This window comes from Dendrobates tinctorius, unplaced genomic scaffold (assembly GCF_039654945.1).
Source record: "Dendrobates tinctorius isolate UK_male_01 unplaced genomic scaffold, ASM3965494v1 ptg000140l, whole genome shotgun sequence".
Taxonomy (NCBI): domain Eukaryota; kingdom Metazoa; phylum Chordata; class Amphibia; order Anura; family Dendrobatidae; genus Dendrobates; species Dendrobates tinctorius.
Genome location: NW_027361808.1, coordinates 11303103 through 11320383, shown reverse-complemented (window position 1 = coordinate 11320383; position 17281 = coordinate 11303103). Strand labels below are relative to the sequence as shown.

The 17281-nt window shown below is 41.1% G+C and overlaps 1 protein-coding gene across 3 annotated transcripts in view; it reads right to left on the bottom strand.

The window, feature by feature from the left end:
* Positions 1-1714: 1714 nt before the first annotated feature.
* Positions 1715-17281, bottom strand: part of LOC141049031 (protein Mis18-alpha-like) — a 140726-nt gene continuing 125159 nt past the window's right edge. The window contains exons 3-6 of one of the 3 annotated variants that reach the window (XM_073545132.1): positions 11329-11451; positions 10780-10900; positions 5886-5981; positions 1715-2261 (exon numbers count right to left, since the gene is read on the bottom strand). In XM_073545132.1, coding sequence (XP_073401233.1) covers positions 5892-5981; positions 10780-10900; positions 11329-11451 — 334 coding nt within the window. In that variant the 3' untranslated portion in view covers positions 1715-2261; positions 5886-5891. Of the gene's footprint in view, positions 2262-5884; positions 5982-10779; positions 10901-11328; positions 11452-17281 lie in introns of those variants that run through there. The other 2 variants (XM_073545135.1, XM_073545134.1) reach the window with 2 other exon arrangements.

Below are 17281 nucleotides of genomic sequence, written 5' to 3'. Positions count from 1 at the left end.
CAAAGATTTCCACAAGTTCTCCATGTTCTTGGTAACTGCGCTGCTTATTTAGATTGTTCTAAGCTTGTGCTCTCTGGTGTGTTCGCCTGTGCCCTGTGCTTTAAATTCTGATCTTCTGCTGCTGCTGACCTTTGGACGGTGTTCTGACTACCTGTTTGTTATTGCCCCTTTGCATCTGATATTCCGCTGCTGACCTTTGGACCGTGTTCAGACTACCTGTTTGTTATTGCCCCTTTTGCCTATCCGCTATTTCTCTGACATTCTAACCCTGGCATGTGACCTGACTTGCGACTTCGTATTTTCCCTTGGTTTAATACATTATCTTTAGGTATTAACCCCGAAACACCTGACTGTGCTGATTCATGGCCTTACCGTGGGTTGTGACTAGTGTCACACATTGTTTTTGAGTCCATATAACAATTAGATATTGACTTTCTTTAAATTACATTGCAATATAAGAATGAAGATCCCGTTGATCTTATTGAAGAATTTGTCTATTTTCAGGGTTCCAGTCCACCTTGAAAAGGGGGAATTGTTAAATATATATAATACATTACACACATTACATGAGAGAGAGATTATCACAACTGTCCATGAGTGAACTTCACAAGATATCACACATTTAATACATTAGTTGTACAAAACTGCCAAAATTTAGATTTGCTATTGATCTGCACCAAGTCCTGCTATGTCCCAAGTGTCAATAGCACCAGGCTTCTTTATGTGTTGTGGTCATGTCCAAACTCAGAAGCCTTTGGGAAAGGCATGCTCATGATTTAATAGTATGGAGTCGTGAGTTTGAGTTAATGAGTAAAATATGTGAACAGTGTTAAATAATTGAAAATGTATGTACAATAAATATGGTACAATGGAAAACAAACAAGAAAAATCTTTATTTAATCAAACCAAACAAAGAACCATTCAAACACAGGGCAGAAGTTCTGATCAATTAGAACACAAAAGAACCTTGAAGTGGGTCGATCATACACCTCTCATGACTGTCCAGGCCACATGTATACTTAGGACCTGACACACAGCAACTTCAGGCTGCTATTTGGATACTAAAACACACCAGCTTGGACCAGCTCGAAGAAACAAATATTGTCACTAAACATAGGGCATAAACTTCACCTTCCAACTGCTGCATCAGGCTGGTGACACTTAAAGGGAATCTGTCACCCCTTTTTTTGAGATATCATATGATATAATTCAATTGTGTGTCACATAAGGATTCTCTTCGTACTTTTGCTTCCCCCTGACCCCGCACCTTTCATGAATAAATACCTTTTTTATATCGGTTCAGATGTATGTAAATTGCCGCGGTCCGATGGGCGGGGCTTATTCGCCTGCTCGCCCCCTCCCTGTCTTGCGCTACGCATTTCTTCTTCTTGCGTTCACGTATTGTTTCAGCGCTTCATATGCATATGAAGACTTCCAGGTCATAGACGCAGGGAAAAATACCGACGCATGCGCAGTAACGATTATATGCTTTGCCCACAGTTTAGCAAAGCATACTGCGCAAGCGCCGGAGGCCTTTGCAATGCGCAAGCGCTGAAACAATACGTTAACGCAGGAAGAAGAAATGCGTAGCGAAAGACAGGGGGGGGGGGGGTAGAGCAGGCGAATAAGCCCCACCCATCGGACCGCAGCAATTTACATACATCTGAACTGATATAAAAAAGGTATTTATGCATGAAAGGTGTGGGGTCAGGGGGAAGCAAAAGTACTAAGAGAATCTTTATGTGACACACAATTGAATGATATCATTATATGATATCTCAACAAAGGGGTGACAGATTCCCTTTAAAGGTGAATTATGAATACGCTCATTATATATTTGTGCCCAATGCTGTTATGATACACAACCTAGCTTGTTCTATAAATGTACAAGCCATCAGCTAAAAAGGCATAGTAACAAACTGCTTTTTTTTTTTTTTTTAACTTTTCATATTACATGGCTCCTCCATTACAGCTCAGTCCACATCTGTGCTAGTAATTCTGTATTTCAGTTGTTATAGCAACAAAGATTTTAAATTAACATCAGTGCAGGACTGCTAACACCAGCAATTTGCCTCAACAACAACAAACTGTATTATTTGCTCTTATGAAAACTAAAAGCTTTCATAAAACTTCCAAAGCAGGTAGCGCACAATCATAGCTCCTTTGACTTGATAGCAGTTATTGAAGTCATGTGTCCGCAGCTCTTACATTTAACATGGTCTTCCACAACTATGCCAGAAATCCTGGGTGCTTGTCCTTTCCTGTAAAACAATGTTTTAATCTTGCTGCTAACAAATAAACTTTAATTGAAATCATGTTTTAGGAGTTAAACAAATACCAGAAAATTACTGCATATATAAGAATAGTCACATAAAATCATAACATAAAAGGTACAGTCTGAGCAACATACAAAACCATCAATGAACATTTAGAAGTTTAACTCCTTTCTGACATCTGACATGATCCGTCCATGTGACCTTGGCCTGTTTGACTAAGGACGGATGAGAATAAAGATGATCCTTCTACAATGTGACAGCCCTTGAGATATTTGTAGACCGCTATTAAGTCTCCTCTCAGTTTTCTCTTTTGCAAGCTAAACATTCCCAAATCCTGCAACCTTTCCTCATAAGACAGGGTTTGCAGACCGGTCACCATTCTGGTCGCTCTTTTCTGAACTTGCTACTGTTTGTTGACGTCTTTTTTAAAATGTGGCGCCCGAAACTGGACACAGTATTCCAGATGAGGTCTGACCAAAGAGGAGTAGAGGGCAATAATGACTTCATGTGATCTAGACTATATGCTTCTGTTAATACATCCTAGAATTGCATTTGCCCTTTTTGCTGCTGCGTCACACTGTTGACTCATATTCAGTCTGTGATCTATTAGTATACCCAAGTCTTTTTCACATGTGCTGTTGCTTAGCCCTATCCCCCACAAGTGACCGCATTTTGAAAAAAAAAAAACCCCAAGGAACTTATCTAGATGTGCGGTGAGCACTTTGAACCCCCAAGTGCTTCACAGAAGTTTAAAACAGAGCCGTGAAAATAAAAAATCATTTTTTTCCCCTCAAAAAATAATATTTTAGCCCGCAATTTTTTATTTTCACAAGGGTAACAGGAGAAACTTGACCCCAAAAGTTGTTGTCCAGTTTGTCCTGAGTACGCTGATACCCCCCATATGTTGGAGTAAACCACTGTTTGGGCGTATGGCAGAGCTTGGAAGGGAGAGAGCACTGTTTGACTTTTTGAACGCAAAATTGGCTGGAATCAGTGGTGGCGCCAAGTCATGTTTGGAGACCCTCTGATGTGCCTAAATAGCAGTAACCCCTCAATTCTAACTCATCCTTAACCCCAACACACCCCTAACCAAATCACTATCCCCAACACATCCCTAACCCTAATCCCAACCCTAACCACAGGTCTAACCCTAATCCCAACCAACACACCCCTAACCCTAATCTTAACCCTAATTTCAACCCTAACCCTAATTCTAACCCTAATTCTAACCCTAACAGAGAAATAAAAATATTTACTTTATTTTATTATTTGTGGGGGTGGTGATAAGGGGGGGGGGATGATTCACTATTTTTTTTTTATCACTGTGAAAGATTATCACACTGATCAAAATAAATTAATGGAATCTGCAGCTTTGCAGATTTGACGGGCACACTACGCATGCGCCCGCCATTTTGGAAGATGGTGGTGCCCATGCAGGAGGGAAGAGTGACACCAGGAGCGACACGGGGACATAGGAGGTACCAATCAGAGCGATCGTAGCCACGGGGGGCGAAGTACAAAGCCCCCTGTATCTGCGGATTGGGAATCCTTTTATTGACCCCGGTCACCCCACCCACAAGGGGGCTATCAAGTCATGACACAGAATACAGTATGCGTCATTGGTCGGATTGGCACCGACTTTCATGATTTAGACGCTGTGTCGCTGGCCGGGAAGGGGTTAAAGGGAATCTGTCAGCAGTTTTGGCTGATATAAGATACGGCCACTGCCTTTCAGGGCTTATATACAGCATTCCATACTGCTGTAGATAAGCCCCCAGTCCAGCCTGAAAGATAAGAAAAATAAGTTTTATCATGCTCACCAAGGAAGGCGGTCTCTCTTTCCCAGCGCACTGCAGTACTTTACTGTGCCCTCAACAAGGCAGATAAGTACGCCTGCGCAGAAGCGCGATGCCGGAAAGCGATGAAGCAAAAGGAGGGCAGCATCGCAAGAAAATTGAAGGCGCCAGACCCGGACCTGCGACACCCATCGGACCCGGACCGCACCACCCCAACCCCTCCCCTCCCCCGATGAGTATAATAACTTATTTTTCTTATCTTACAGGTCGAACCGGGGGCTTATCTACAGCATTATAGAATGCTGTAGATAAGCCCTGAAAGGCCGTGGCCGCATCTTATATCGGGCAAAACTGCTGACCGGTTTGCTTTAACATGCAAACCACCCTTGGGGGTAAAGGGGTTAAAGGGAACCTGCTTCCTCGAGAAATGTTATTTAACTGCAGATCTAGGGTTAATCTGCAGACCGATCGCCTTTAAATCCTGTGAAGCTGGTTTATTGGAACAAATGCGACAGAGAATATGAAGTAGGATTTATCAAGCTTCCACTTGTTTCCAGGGAGCACTTACAGTCACTATACTGTGTAATCACTCCCCTGTACTTTACTGACTGCTCTGCAGTGTATGTGTGCAGATAAGGCTGTGAATCAAAGTGAGGGGAGTGATACCCATGCTCACAGATAGTGGGTGCTGACTGTAATCACTCCCAGCAGCACAGCTATGACTGAAAACGAGTGGTGGATGTGATAACATAACGTTTCTCCTTGTCACCACTGTTGCAGTAAGCTGGCTACAAATCGGCTTACTGGAAAGCCTGCATCTCTATTAGCCTATATCTGCTGGCAAATAACATTTCTTGAAGTGACTGTTTCGCTTTAATTCTTATAAGGAATATAACGCTGCAGCCAGGATCATATTCCTCACCAATCGTTACACCGATGCCTCTACCTTGTGCCAGTCATTACACTGGCTACCCATCCACTCCAGAATTCAGTATAAACTTATTACCCTCACCCACAAAGCCCTCCATGGCTCAGCACCACCCTACATCTCCTCCCTTGTTTCAGTATACCACCCTACCCGCGCCCTCCGTTCTGCTGATGACCTGAGGTTAGTATCCTCAATAGTCAGAACCTCCCACTCCCGTCTCCAAGACTTTACACGTGCCGCGCCAATTCTTTGGAATGCACTTCCCAGGTCAATACGATTAGTCCCCAATCCCCACAATTTTAAGCGTGTCCTGAAAACGCATTTATTCAGACTGGCCTATCGCCTCAACACATTAACCTAACCTATCCCTGTGTGGCAGAGCCAAAAGTTTTACCATAACCAGGTTCCCAGCATCATGTTCCCACATGCTTTATGCATCCATTAGCCCTCTGTCTGTACTGTTACACACTTAACATTATGGCTGGTCCATACAATCAGGGCAACTGTTACCACCCACCTTTCGTGTCTACCTCTTTCCTCATAGACTGTAAGCTTGCGAGCAGGGCCCTCACTCCTCTTGGTATTTGTTATAATCTACTGTATGTGATTATTGTTATGCTGTAATGTCTATTGTCTGTACAAATCCCCTCTGAAATGTAAAGTGCTGCGGAATATGTCGGCGCTATAAAAATAAAATGTATTATTATTATTATAACTATCAGAGCCTATCCACAGTTTTGAATATTATCCCTGATCTGCTGAGTATGGTGTGCAAAGAACAGACCATCTTGGTAAATAAGACAATCTGAATAAGTCTGAGAACACATCTCCAGAATAGGTCACCATAGCCCAAGCATAGTTAGAAGGTACCCGTCGATCACTCACCAAATTCTACAGGCTGCTATCCAAGTTCTGCTCAGAAGACACTTTTTCCTTCAGTATTGTGAGTCTCCTCTGAAGCACTTCTAAAAGTGCCTTTTGCTAAATTAAGACAAAGAAAAATAAATCAGAACCAGACACATTAACTAAGCAAAGTAGAGATATTAGAGTATTGCAATAATGAGCTCTGTACATTCTATATTAGTTAATGATAACACTTCCAGCTGCATAATAGTTCCAGAGAAAAAAGAGGGGAACACACCCAGTGGTTATTCACTCTATTTAAAGAACTACACCAACTCCAATAAACATGGAAAACCAGGAGAAAGGAAAGAAGTGACAGGTGATATGTGTAAAAAAGCAGTACAAATTTTATTCAATAATTTACATATAAAATCACACAAAAAATCACAATGGTCAATATAGTCCAGACAATACAGACAAAGAGGGGGAAAAGACCTACACATAATATAAGTGTCAGGTATAAGGGACAATAAATAATCCCATTACCAATAACGCCACAGAGAAGCCCATGATGTAACCAATTGTAAAAGCAAAGAGAATCCCCACCACAAATAACAAACGGGCTTACCGGAGTTAAGTAATAACAAGGAGGAAGTTTCCCAACCATATGTCCACCCCGACGCGCGTTTCGCTGGCACACAACGTCGCTTTATCAAGGGGTCCCCGGACCTCCCCTGGGTGAGTATAATATAACTCATTTTTCTCTTTTAGGTTACATCGGGGGCTTATCTACAGCATTACAGAATGCTGTAGATAAAACCCTGATGGCAGTGGCCGCAACTTATAGTCGAAAAAATAGGTGACAAATTAACTTTAAAAGGAGAATTCTATACTTAACCCTTTAGCGCTATCTGACGTATTGCACATGAGCATATGTCAATTAATGCTCCATGACAGATCTATTCGTCAGCTTCTGTGCCGAAGCACTAGCTCCTTCTGTAACTGCTAGTCCTGGGATATTTGTCGATCCTAGAAGTGTAACTCCTCATAAGCCGATGTCAATAATGATATCAAAGAAAAAAATGTGGCCATACTTGCCAATACCAGGTAACAACACTAATGTATTGGAGGATGCAGAAAACCCCATTGATCAGAGCAGGAGGCGCAGATTACTGATACAATAACCACTAATGTGCCTCCGATTCAAGGGGTGGTTTCTAAGCATAAATACACAGCAGATGGGGGCCGTATGAAACATACTCAATCCTACCCAGGGCTGTGGAGTCGGTAAGCCAAACCTGCGACTCAGACTCCTCAATTTCCCTTACACCGACTCCGACTCCAACTCCGACTCCACGACTCCTACACATATTGCTTATATTTAAGTGAAAAATTTATTGTAGTACAATGTGAACCTCAGACATTTAATCATTTTTATGATCCAATAAACAAGATATTTAGATAGAACAGAATATATATTGGTGTACTACCCGGTTTTCATTCTTTTTGGTACAGATACGATATGGATAGACAGATATGGATAGATAGAGCAGATTTCTAATCTGCTTTTGCTATTGAAAACATTATCTATTAGCTCAAAAACCTTTCAGGTGATGCAGTTTTTTAAAAAGATGATCTGCTTTTGCAGCTGAAAAACGTATCTTCAAAAAACACAGGAAAAACGCTGTGTGTGAATGTAGCCTTAGATCAGGAATAGAACAGTCATTTATAGGACATTTCATAACTTTCCCAAATTCCTATGAAAAAATATTCAGCACATTCTGCATTGAACTACTGTACCCAATTTATTATATATTTTAGGAGTCGGAGTCGGTCCATTTTATACCGACTCCAACTCCGACTCCACCAAAATGAGCACCGACTCCGACTCCACAGCCCTGATCCTACCTTGACGGTGCTCCTATGATGACCAGCCAGCAGTTGGGCTTCACAGGAGATCAATGATTTGTCCTATATTCTGCAGTACAATTGTTTGCAGTATATAGTACAGGCGATCAAACAAATTGCTGATTCAGGTTCCCCAAAAGGAATTAAAGTAAGGAAATTAAAACACTTTCAAAATCGCCCCACCCAATAAAAAGATGTACGGTATTTTGCGGAAAAAGACGCACCCCAAATTTTGGGATGGAAAACAGTAAAACATTTTTTCCAATAAAATGGTGGTGCATCTTATAGTCTGCTTTATTGGTAGCTTATTGGGTGGAGGCGGCGGTGATCACAGGAGGCATTTACAGATTGAGATCTCGGGAGACGATATTTCTTCTCCAGAGATCTTAATCTGCACATGTGCAACCTCCAGCGGCATTTTCCCAAAGCCCACAGCAGGGAAATCATTGGGAAAGGGGACTCCACTCAACCAGCATCTTATGAAAGCACAGGACCCCCAAACATGCCGCTGGCCTCCTGAAGCAGCGACCCTGTCTCCTGTGACCCAGTTACACCACAGTCGCCCCCCAACACCCAGTAAGACGCACCCTCATTTCCATACCAAAGTTATATGTATAAAGATATAGCTCAGCCCTGAGCAACATAGCATGTGAGCTGAAAGGATCAGTGTACCAAAATAGGAATATACCTGTGTGGCAGGCCGAAAGGAGCACCCCTGTCGTGCGTTTCGCTTTCAGCTTCCTCTGAGGTTAACACATCACTTATCATGTGACTTATCTATTCATTGGCAAATGTGCTTTTAAATATGGACGTGGTCATTATTTGGCGATTCATTAAAGGGAGCCGTCTTGTGCAGCACTAATGCTGCATTCTGTCAAGGTGGCTCTTTTATTTAGCTTCCCTTCCACCACCGAAATAATAGTTTTTAAAATTGGTCAGACATACTTGATATTTGTCAGGGGGGCAGGGCTTTCCCCCTCTGACAGAGACGCCTCACATCCGTCAGTCATGTCCTGCTTTTGAATTTGGCGCCGCCTCCTCAGTGTTAATTTCTTTTTCTGGTGCCTGCTGCACCGCTGCCCTGCTTAGCTCCGCCCTAACTGGTCACATGGTGCTGACGTCATCACAGGTCCTGCTGCACCACTGAAAGATTAAAGCGCAGGTGCAGCGTTCATTTCTTTTTCTTGCACCTGCGCTGTAATATTCTTTCAGTGGTGCAGCAGGACCTGTGATGACGTCAGCACCATTTGACCAGTAGGGGCGGAGCTAAGCAGGGCAGCGGTGCAGCAGGCACCAGAAAAAGAAATGAATACTGAGGAGGCGGCACCAAATTCAAAAACAGGACATGACTGACGTATGTGAGGCTATGTGTCCAGGGGAGAAAGCCCTGCCCCCTTACAAATATCAGGTATGTCTGACCAACTTTAAAAACGATTATTTCGGCGGTGGAAGGGACGCTAAATAAAAGCCATCTTGACAGAATGCAGCATTAGTGCTGCACAAGGTGGCTCTTTTACTTAAAAACGCCTGCAGGGGGTGACAGGTTCCCTTTAAGCAATTTACATGCTTTGTTTTCTTACTCATTAATTCCTTCTCATAGCCTTTGCACATTCTCTTAATGGCCATTAGTCCTGGAGATTTATGGACTTCCTACAAAATAATTTTTCTATTATATCCTTTCATGTTTTTCTTGTGGTAGGGATTTATCCCACCATATATCTGCATTTGTGACTAACACACAGTCTAGTACTGAGGTTGTTATTAGCATTCAGTAATTAACTTATGTTGTACTTCATAATTTTTGAGTGGCTTTGCCTGTGTTTGATACTCTCCTTTTAGGTTTTTTCAAATATTTTACATATCTTGATCATTGTAAAGAAAGCACTGAAGTTTTTTTCCACTTATGGCTCCTTTTACTACGTGTTTATAGGATTTTGACAATTGCACCCAGGTATATTTTTCTTTGCAACATGCCAGCGTTTCTGAGATGATGTAGTTGAATGCTAGCTTGGGACCCGCGCTGCTCTAGGTGACTGGCAGGTCTCTCGATATGTACATTGTGACAGTCACTGATGGAAGAGAGATACATGTCACTGCACATGATCGCGTCAGTGATGTAAAACCAGATTAGTTTCCTCCATCACTACATGTTGGGATGATACATATAAAATTATATAATCGGCTGGTTTTAGTTGACATTCATAGAGCGGGGAGTGAGAATGACCACGTATCTCCTCCTGAGAAACAGCCCTTTGTGATGTCAGAATCATGTGATCAATCACATGTTGAAGGAGTCACAAGGTCAGGACTTAAGTAGCCGACTGGCAGAACTTCCAGTGATCAGTGGTTCCTGGAGAGATGGGACTCCAGGGAGTGGTGTGCTCTAACTGAACCAATGACATTGCTGTCTGTAAGCGGGTAGATCTCGCTAGGAAAAGGACTGTTTCTTTTGCTGTTTTTGGCAGGAGGGCTGTGTTTACTTTTAAGCTTGGTTTATCCCAATAAAATAAACCAAGCCTTTTCTTATAGAGATGGTTTTCCAGATACACCTCGGTGTCCAGACAAGTGAAGCACTCTACCACAACATATAGAAGAGAACTGTTAAATCTCCAAGAAGGGCGCTGATAAGAGCCAGCTGGTGACAACACCAAACTAGTCTGTTCTCTGGCCCTCAGAGAGCTCTTCAAACTATATTTTTTTCGAAACACCATAGAATTTCAGAGTTGGCAGAGTAGTTTGGGTAGCATGAACCAAGTGACGTGTTCACTTTAAATAAGCTGTACGCTGTCAATATAGCCGAATACATGAAAAATTAACAACTACTTGTCCAAAATTGACAGTAAGCCAAGAAGTTCAGCTTATGCAAATGTTAATAAAATTCTGTCCCAGGTGTCACCACATTCTTAAGTAGTCAGTAATCTAATAAAGTCAGGTGACCAGTGTACAGTCATTTGTGGATGAATAACAAACTTATCCAAAGTTTTAATATGATCGTTAAAACACCTAACTTTTATAGGTTTCTAATTACCTTTTCAATTTGATCCAGATAACCTTGACTTGTCTCCAGAGTGATTGGGGCTTCAGAGACGGGTATTGATTGCTGAAGATTTTCTCCAAAATGGTATCTAGAATAAATTTCAACTTTATATCTTGAACATAAAAAAGGACAGTCTAGTGAGCTCTAAGGCTGTGTTCACAGGTTGCCTTTTTTTATGCAAAATTTTAAGCTGCGTTTTACAGCATCAGTAAAAGCAACAAGATTTCAGAAATCTTATGCACACACATTGGTTTTTGCTCCTAACTGAATAGGAAAACTTCTACATTCTTGAAAGATGCAGGATGTCACTTTCAGCATTTTTTCACTCATAGAAAGCAATGGGTAAGTGCAAAAATGCAGCAAAAAGTGCAGTTATCAGATTTAGCAAAAAAAATAAAGAAGCTGCATAATGTTTTTTGAGGGGCAGTAAACATTATCAACATGTACAAGAAAATAAAAACAAAGCAAAAATGTAAAGCGTGAACAAAGCCTAAGCCTAAATAACGCTTTTACGACAATTCAATGCCACTTAGTACTTACACACTAATAACTTTTTTGTCAATGGTGAACTGATTTAGCTTGTGCTTCTGATCTCTGGGTGTAGAATGATAAAACCTGCCAAGGATAGTGCAGCATTTGGTGCAGGACAGAGTCTGGTACCGACTGCAATGGGAACAAAAAAAAAAATCATCACTAATGACATAATTCAATTTTCAACAGTTCACAAAAAAAAAAAAAAAATAACTGAAAAGGAGTACTCATCTCCATGATCCTATACCAATACATACCTCCAATTAGAAACGTAGTATAATTCTTCTGATAAGCTATGTTGCTTACATTATGTGCCGGGCATTGCATTAGCTTTGGCATCCATGGTTACGACCACTCACAGTGAAAGTTGCAAGTGGTCGAAACCATGGATACCCAAGCTAAGATTTACTATACTGATGATGTTACACACTCTTGTTCAGCCTTCACTAATGACATGAGTTGAAAATCCTCTTTGAGAGAACCATTGTGCTTATTCCTAAAAAGAGAGCTCATTGGAACAAATCATTTTGCTCTTTCCCATAGGTGATGCTGTTCTTGAGAGTCCTTGAATGTGAAGATGCAGCATGCAACAGAGTTGACCATCGTCTTTTTTCTGAATACCTCTGTGTAAAGAAATACATCCTCATATTTGTAGATTCTGGTGTCAAGGAATCCGATACTCGACTGACCATAATTGCAGGTAATTTTAACACTGAAGTAATTTAGATTGAGGTGTTGCAGGAAAGAACGTAAGTCTTGCTCAGATCCCTGACAAATAATGAGAATGTCATCAATGTATCGAATTCAAGTAGAAATATCCTTATTGAGGTGTACAGGGTTAGTCAGAAAATTAAATCTTTCCCATAGTCCAAGAAATAAATTCACATGAGGACATGAATACTGCCCCCATAGCGGTACCTTGGAGTTGGTGCTGCAGGGTCTCCTTAAAGAGAAAGAAATGTGTGAGGGCATATTCTAACAGAATCAAAAGAAATTCAATGAAGCCACGATCTAGTGTGGTCATATGAAGAAATATTCTAGATTATTCAATATAGTCGCTATGTCTGATGAATGTGTACAACGGCTCAACATCTAAAGTCAGCAGCCACATATTACCCTCTTTTCCCAAGAACATCACCGATGTGTAATATAGGAAGGAAGGGAATCTAGCAAAAGTTTGAGATGGAAGTCTAGGCACTTACCTATATATGCTCATAGAGGCCTCCCGCAGACAATAGGGCAGCCAGGTAGGATAGTAGAGGAATTGAGCACCTTTGGACGTAGATATAGGCACTGATTTTGCGGAAACTCAGGAATCAGGTCATTCATTAAATTTTTGGAGATAATGCCATTATAGAAGGCTTGTTCGATGATCTTAGCTCATAATTGCTATAAAAGACTGGTTCAACAGTTTTCAGAATCAACTTCAGGACATAGAATAGGCTTTCTATAATGGCATTTTCTCAAAAGAAATAATGAATGGCTTAATTCCCGAATTTCCACATACCTGTATACCCATCCAAAAGGTACACAAATTCACTACTATCCCACCTGGCTGCACGATTGTCTACAGAAATGGAAGCCTCTGTGGACCATCTCAAACCTTTGGTAGATTCACTTCCTTCTGATATTAACCCCTTAAGCCACAAGGGTGGCTTGCACGTTAATGACCAGGCCAATTTTTACTATTCTGACCACTGTCCCTTTATGAGGTAATAACTCTGAAACGCTTCCATGGATCCCGGTGATTCTGACATTGTTTTCTTGTGACATATTGTACTTCATGTTAGTGGTAAAATTTCATTCAAATAACTTGCGTTTATTTGTGAAAAAAACGGAAATTTGGCGAAAATTTTGAAAATTTCGCAATTTTCCAACTTTGAATTTTTATGCCCTTAAATCACAGAGATATAGCACACAAAAAACTGAATAAGTAACATTTCCCACATGTTTACTTTACATCAGCACAATTTTGAAACCAAAATTTTTTTTTGTTAGGAAGTTATAAGGGTTAAAAGTTGACCAGCGATTTCTCATTTTTGCAACACCATTTTATTTTTACGGACCACATCACATTTGAAACCACTTTGATATGATAGAAAATACCCAAAAGTGACACCATTCTAAAAACTGCACCCCTTAAGGTGCTCAAAACCACATTCAAGAAGTTTATTAACCCTTTAGGTGCGTCACAGGAATTTTTTGAATATTTAAAAAAAAAATGAACATTTAACTTTTTTTCACTAAAAAAATACTTCAGGTTCAATTTTTTTTAATTTACCAAGGGTAACAGGAGAAATTGGACTGCAAAAGTTATTGTGCAATTTGTCCTGAGTACGCCGATACCTGATATGTGGGGGGGAACCACTGTTTCGGCGCATGGCAGACCTCAGCAGGGAAAGAGCGCCATTTGACTTTTTCAATGCAAAATTGGCTGGAATTCAGATCGGACGCCATGTCGTGTTTGGAGAGCCCCTGATGTACCTAAACAGTGGAAACCCCCCCAAGTGACCCCATTTTGGAAACTAGACCCCCCAAGGAACTTATCTAGATATGTGGTGAGAACTTTGAACCCACAAGGGCTTCACAGAAGTTTATAACGTACAGCGGTACAATTAAAAAATCATATTTTTTCCACAAAAATGATCTTTTCACCCCCAATTTTTATTTCTCCAAGGGTAATAGGTCCCTAAAAGTTATTGTGCAATTTGTCCTGAGTACACTGATACCCCATATGTGGGTGTAAATGACTATTTGGGCGCATGGCAGAGCTCGAAAGGGAAGCAGCGCCATTTGACGTTTTTGGCTGGAATTGAGATCGGACACCATGTCGCGTTTGGAAAGCCCCTGATGTACCAAAACAGTAGAAACCCCCCACAAATGACACCATTTTGGAAACTAGAGCCCCCAAGGAACTTATCTAGATGTGTGGTGAGCACTTTGAACCCCCCAGTGCTTCACAGAAGTTTATAACGCCCGTGCGTGAAAATACAAAAATCGTATTTTTTCCACAAACATGATTTTAGTCACCAATTTTTTTATTTTCCCAAGGGTACAAGGAGAAATTGGACCCCAAAAGTTGTTGTCCAATTTGTCCTGAGTACGCTGATACCTCATATGTGGGAGAAAACTACTGTATGGACACACGTCGGGGCTCGGAAGGAAAGTAGTGATGTTTTGGAATGCAGAGTTTGATGGAATGGTCTGCGGGTGTCATGTTGCTTTTGGAGAGCCCCTGATGTACCTAAACAGTGGAAACCCCCCACAAGTGACCCCATTTTGGAAACTAGACCCCCTAAGGAACTTATCTAGATGTGTGGTGAGCACTTTGAACCCCCCAGTGCTTCACAGAAGTTTATAACGACCGGGCGTGGAAATAAAAATATCGTATTTTTTCCACAAACATCATCTTTTAGTACCCATTTTTTTATTTTCCCAAGGGTAACAGGATAAATTGGACCCCAAAAGTTGTTGTCCAATTTGTCCTGAGTACGCTGATACCTCATATGTGGGAGAAAACTACTGTATGGGCACATGTCGGGGCTCGGAAGGGAAGTAGTGACGTTTTGGAATGCAGACTTTGATGGATTGGTCATGTGCGTTTGGAGAGCCCCTGATGTACCTAAACTATTGAAACTCCCCACAAGTGACCCCATTTTGGAAACTAGACCCCCCACGGAACTTATCTAGATGTGTGGTGAGCACTTTGAACCCCCAAGTGCTTCACAGAAGTTTATAACGCCTGGGCGTGAAGATAAAAAAATCATTTTTTTCCACAAAAATGATATTTTTGCCCACAATTTTTTATTTTCCTAAGGGTAACAGGAGAAATTGGACCCCAAAAGTTGTTTTTCAATTTGTCCTGAGTATGCTGATACCTTATATGTGGGGGTAAAACACTGTTTGGGCGCATGGCAGAGCTTGGAAGGGAAGGAGCACCATTTGACTTTTTCAACTCAGAATTGGCTGGAATTGAGATCAGACACCATGTTGCATTTGGAGAGCACCTGATGTGCCCAAACAGTGGAAACCCCCCAATTATAACTCCAACCCTAACACACCCCTAACCTGAGCCCTAACCCTAACGGGAAAATGGAAATAAATACGTTTTTTTATTTCATTATTTTTCCCTAACTAAGGGGGTGATAACAGGGGGTTTGATTTACTATTTATGGCGGTTTTTATGTTTGGCGGCTGTCGCACGCTAAAAGACGCTTTTTATTGTAAAAATAGTTTTTGCATCACCACATATTGAGAGCTATAATTTTTCCGTATTTTGACCCACCGAGTCGTGTTAGGTCTTATTCTTTGCGGGACGAGTTGACGTTTTTATCGGTACCATTTTTGGGCATGTGACATTTTTTGATCGCTTTTTATTCCGATTTTTGGGACGCAGAATGAACAAAAACCAGCATTTCATGAATTTCTTTTGGGGGGGTGCGTTTACACCGTTCCGCGTGCGGTAAAATTGATAAAGCAGTTTTATTCTTCGCGTCGGTACGGTTACAGCGATAACTCATTTAGGTCGTTTTTTTATGTTTTGTCGGTTTTTTGCAATGAAAACAATTTTATATAAAAAATAATTATTTTTGCATCGCTTTATTCTGTGAGCTATAACTATTTTTTTGCGGATGATGCTGTATGGCGGCTCATTTTTTGGGGGACAAGATGACGTTTTCAGCGGTACTATGGATATTTATATGCGTCTTTTTGATCGCGTGTTATTGCACTTTTTTTATTTTCAAAAAATGAATTTATTGGGGAATATTTTTTTTTTTTTACTAATTTATTTAGCGATTTTTTTAAAATTATTTTTACTTTTTTTTTTACTTTATTACCTAGTCCCAGGTGGGACATCACTGTCCTGTGACAGATCGCTGATCTGTCACATCACAGATCAGCAATCTGTCACAGGCAGTTCTGCAGACTTCCTCATGCCTGCGCTTTGCAGGCAGTGAGGAAGTCAGCTCCCTACAGGCCCCCGTCGCCATCTTGGATCCGGGGGCCTGTAGGGAAAGAGCCCCCGGCAGCAGCGCTGAACATTGCGCTGCCGTGGGGGGCTCAGGGAAGCACGGAGGGAGCCCCCTCCCTGCCGATGCTTCCCTTTAACTCCCGGTACACCGCGATCGTGTTTGATCGCGGTGTACAAGGGGTTAACGTGTCGGGGACGGTCCGTGACCGCCCCTGACACATTGTGCCGGGTGTCAGCTGTGATAATCAGCTGACACCCGGCCGCGATCAGTGGCGCTCACCAAGTGGGCGCCGCTGATCGCATTAGACGTACTATCCCGTCCTTGGGAATTAAGTCCCAGGGCACATGGACGGGATAGTACGTCTAGTGGCAGAAAGGGGTTAAAGACATAGGTGGTATTCTTAGAAAAATGGAAGGCAATCCCTTGAAAGGTGATATGTGGCTGGCGACTTTAGATGTTGAGTCACTGTACATATTCAGACATAGTGACGGTATTGAATCATCTAGAACATTTCTTCCAGGGTGGATTTGATTTAAATCTAACTGATTTAAATCACAATTTAAATCACTAGTCAGTAAGGCTTGATTTAAATCAGTGATTTAAATCAAAGTTTCTACCTAAACTAGTTCTTGCTACTTTAACATGCAAGTAGATGAAGATTTTTAGAATCACTTTTTATATTACTTTTTTCTCCCCAGTTTAATGGGTTAATCATTCATATTTGGACACCACTGTTCTGTTGTACTTAGGAAGGAGAAAAATAATCCTGATCTTAATAACAATTTAAATAGATTTATTCAACTGAAACAATAACAACATTACAACTAATTTGGCTAAACAAAATATATATATATATATATATATATATATATATATATATATATATATATATATATATTTTTTTTTAAGAAACTTAGACTGTCAGCCCAGCCGACACATGAAAAACTTAAATACTACTGTCCCTGCTGTCCTCTGTAACTCACTTGTCG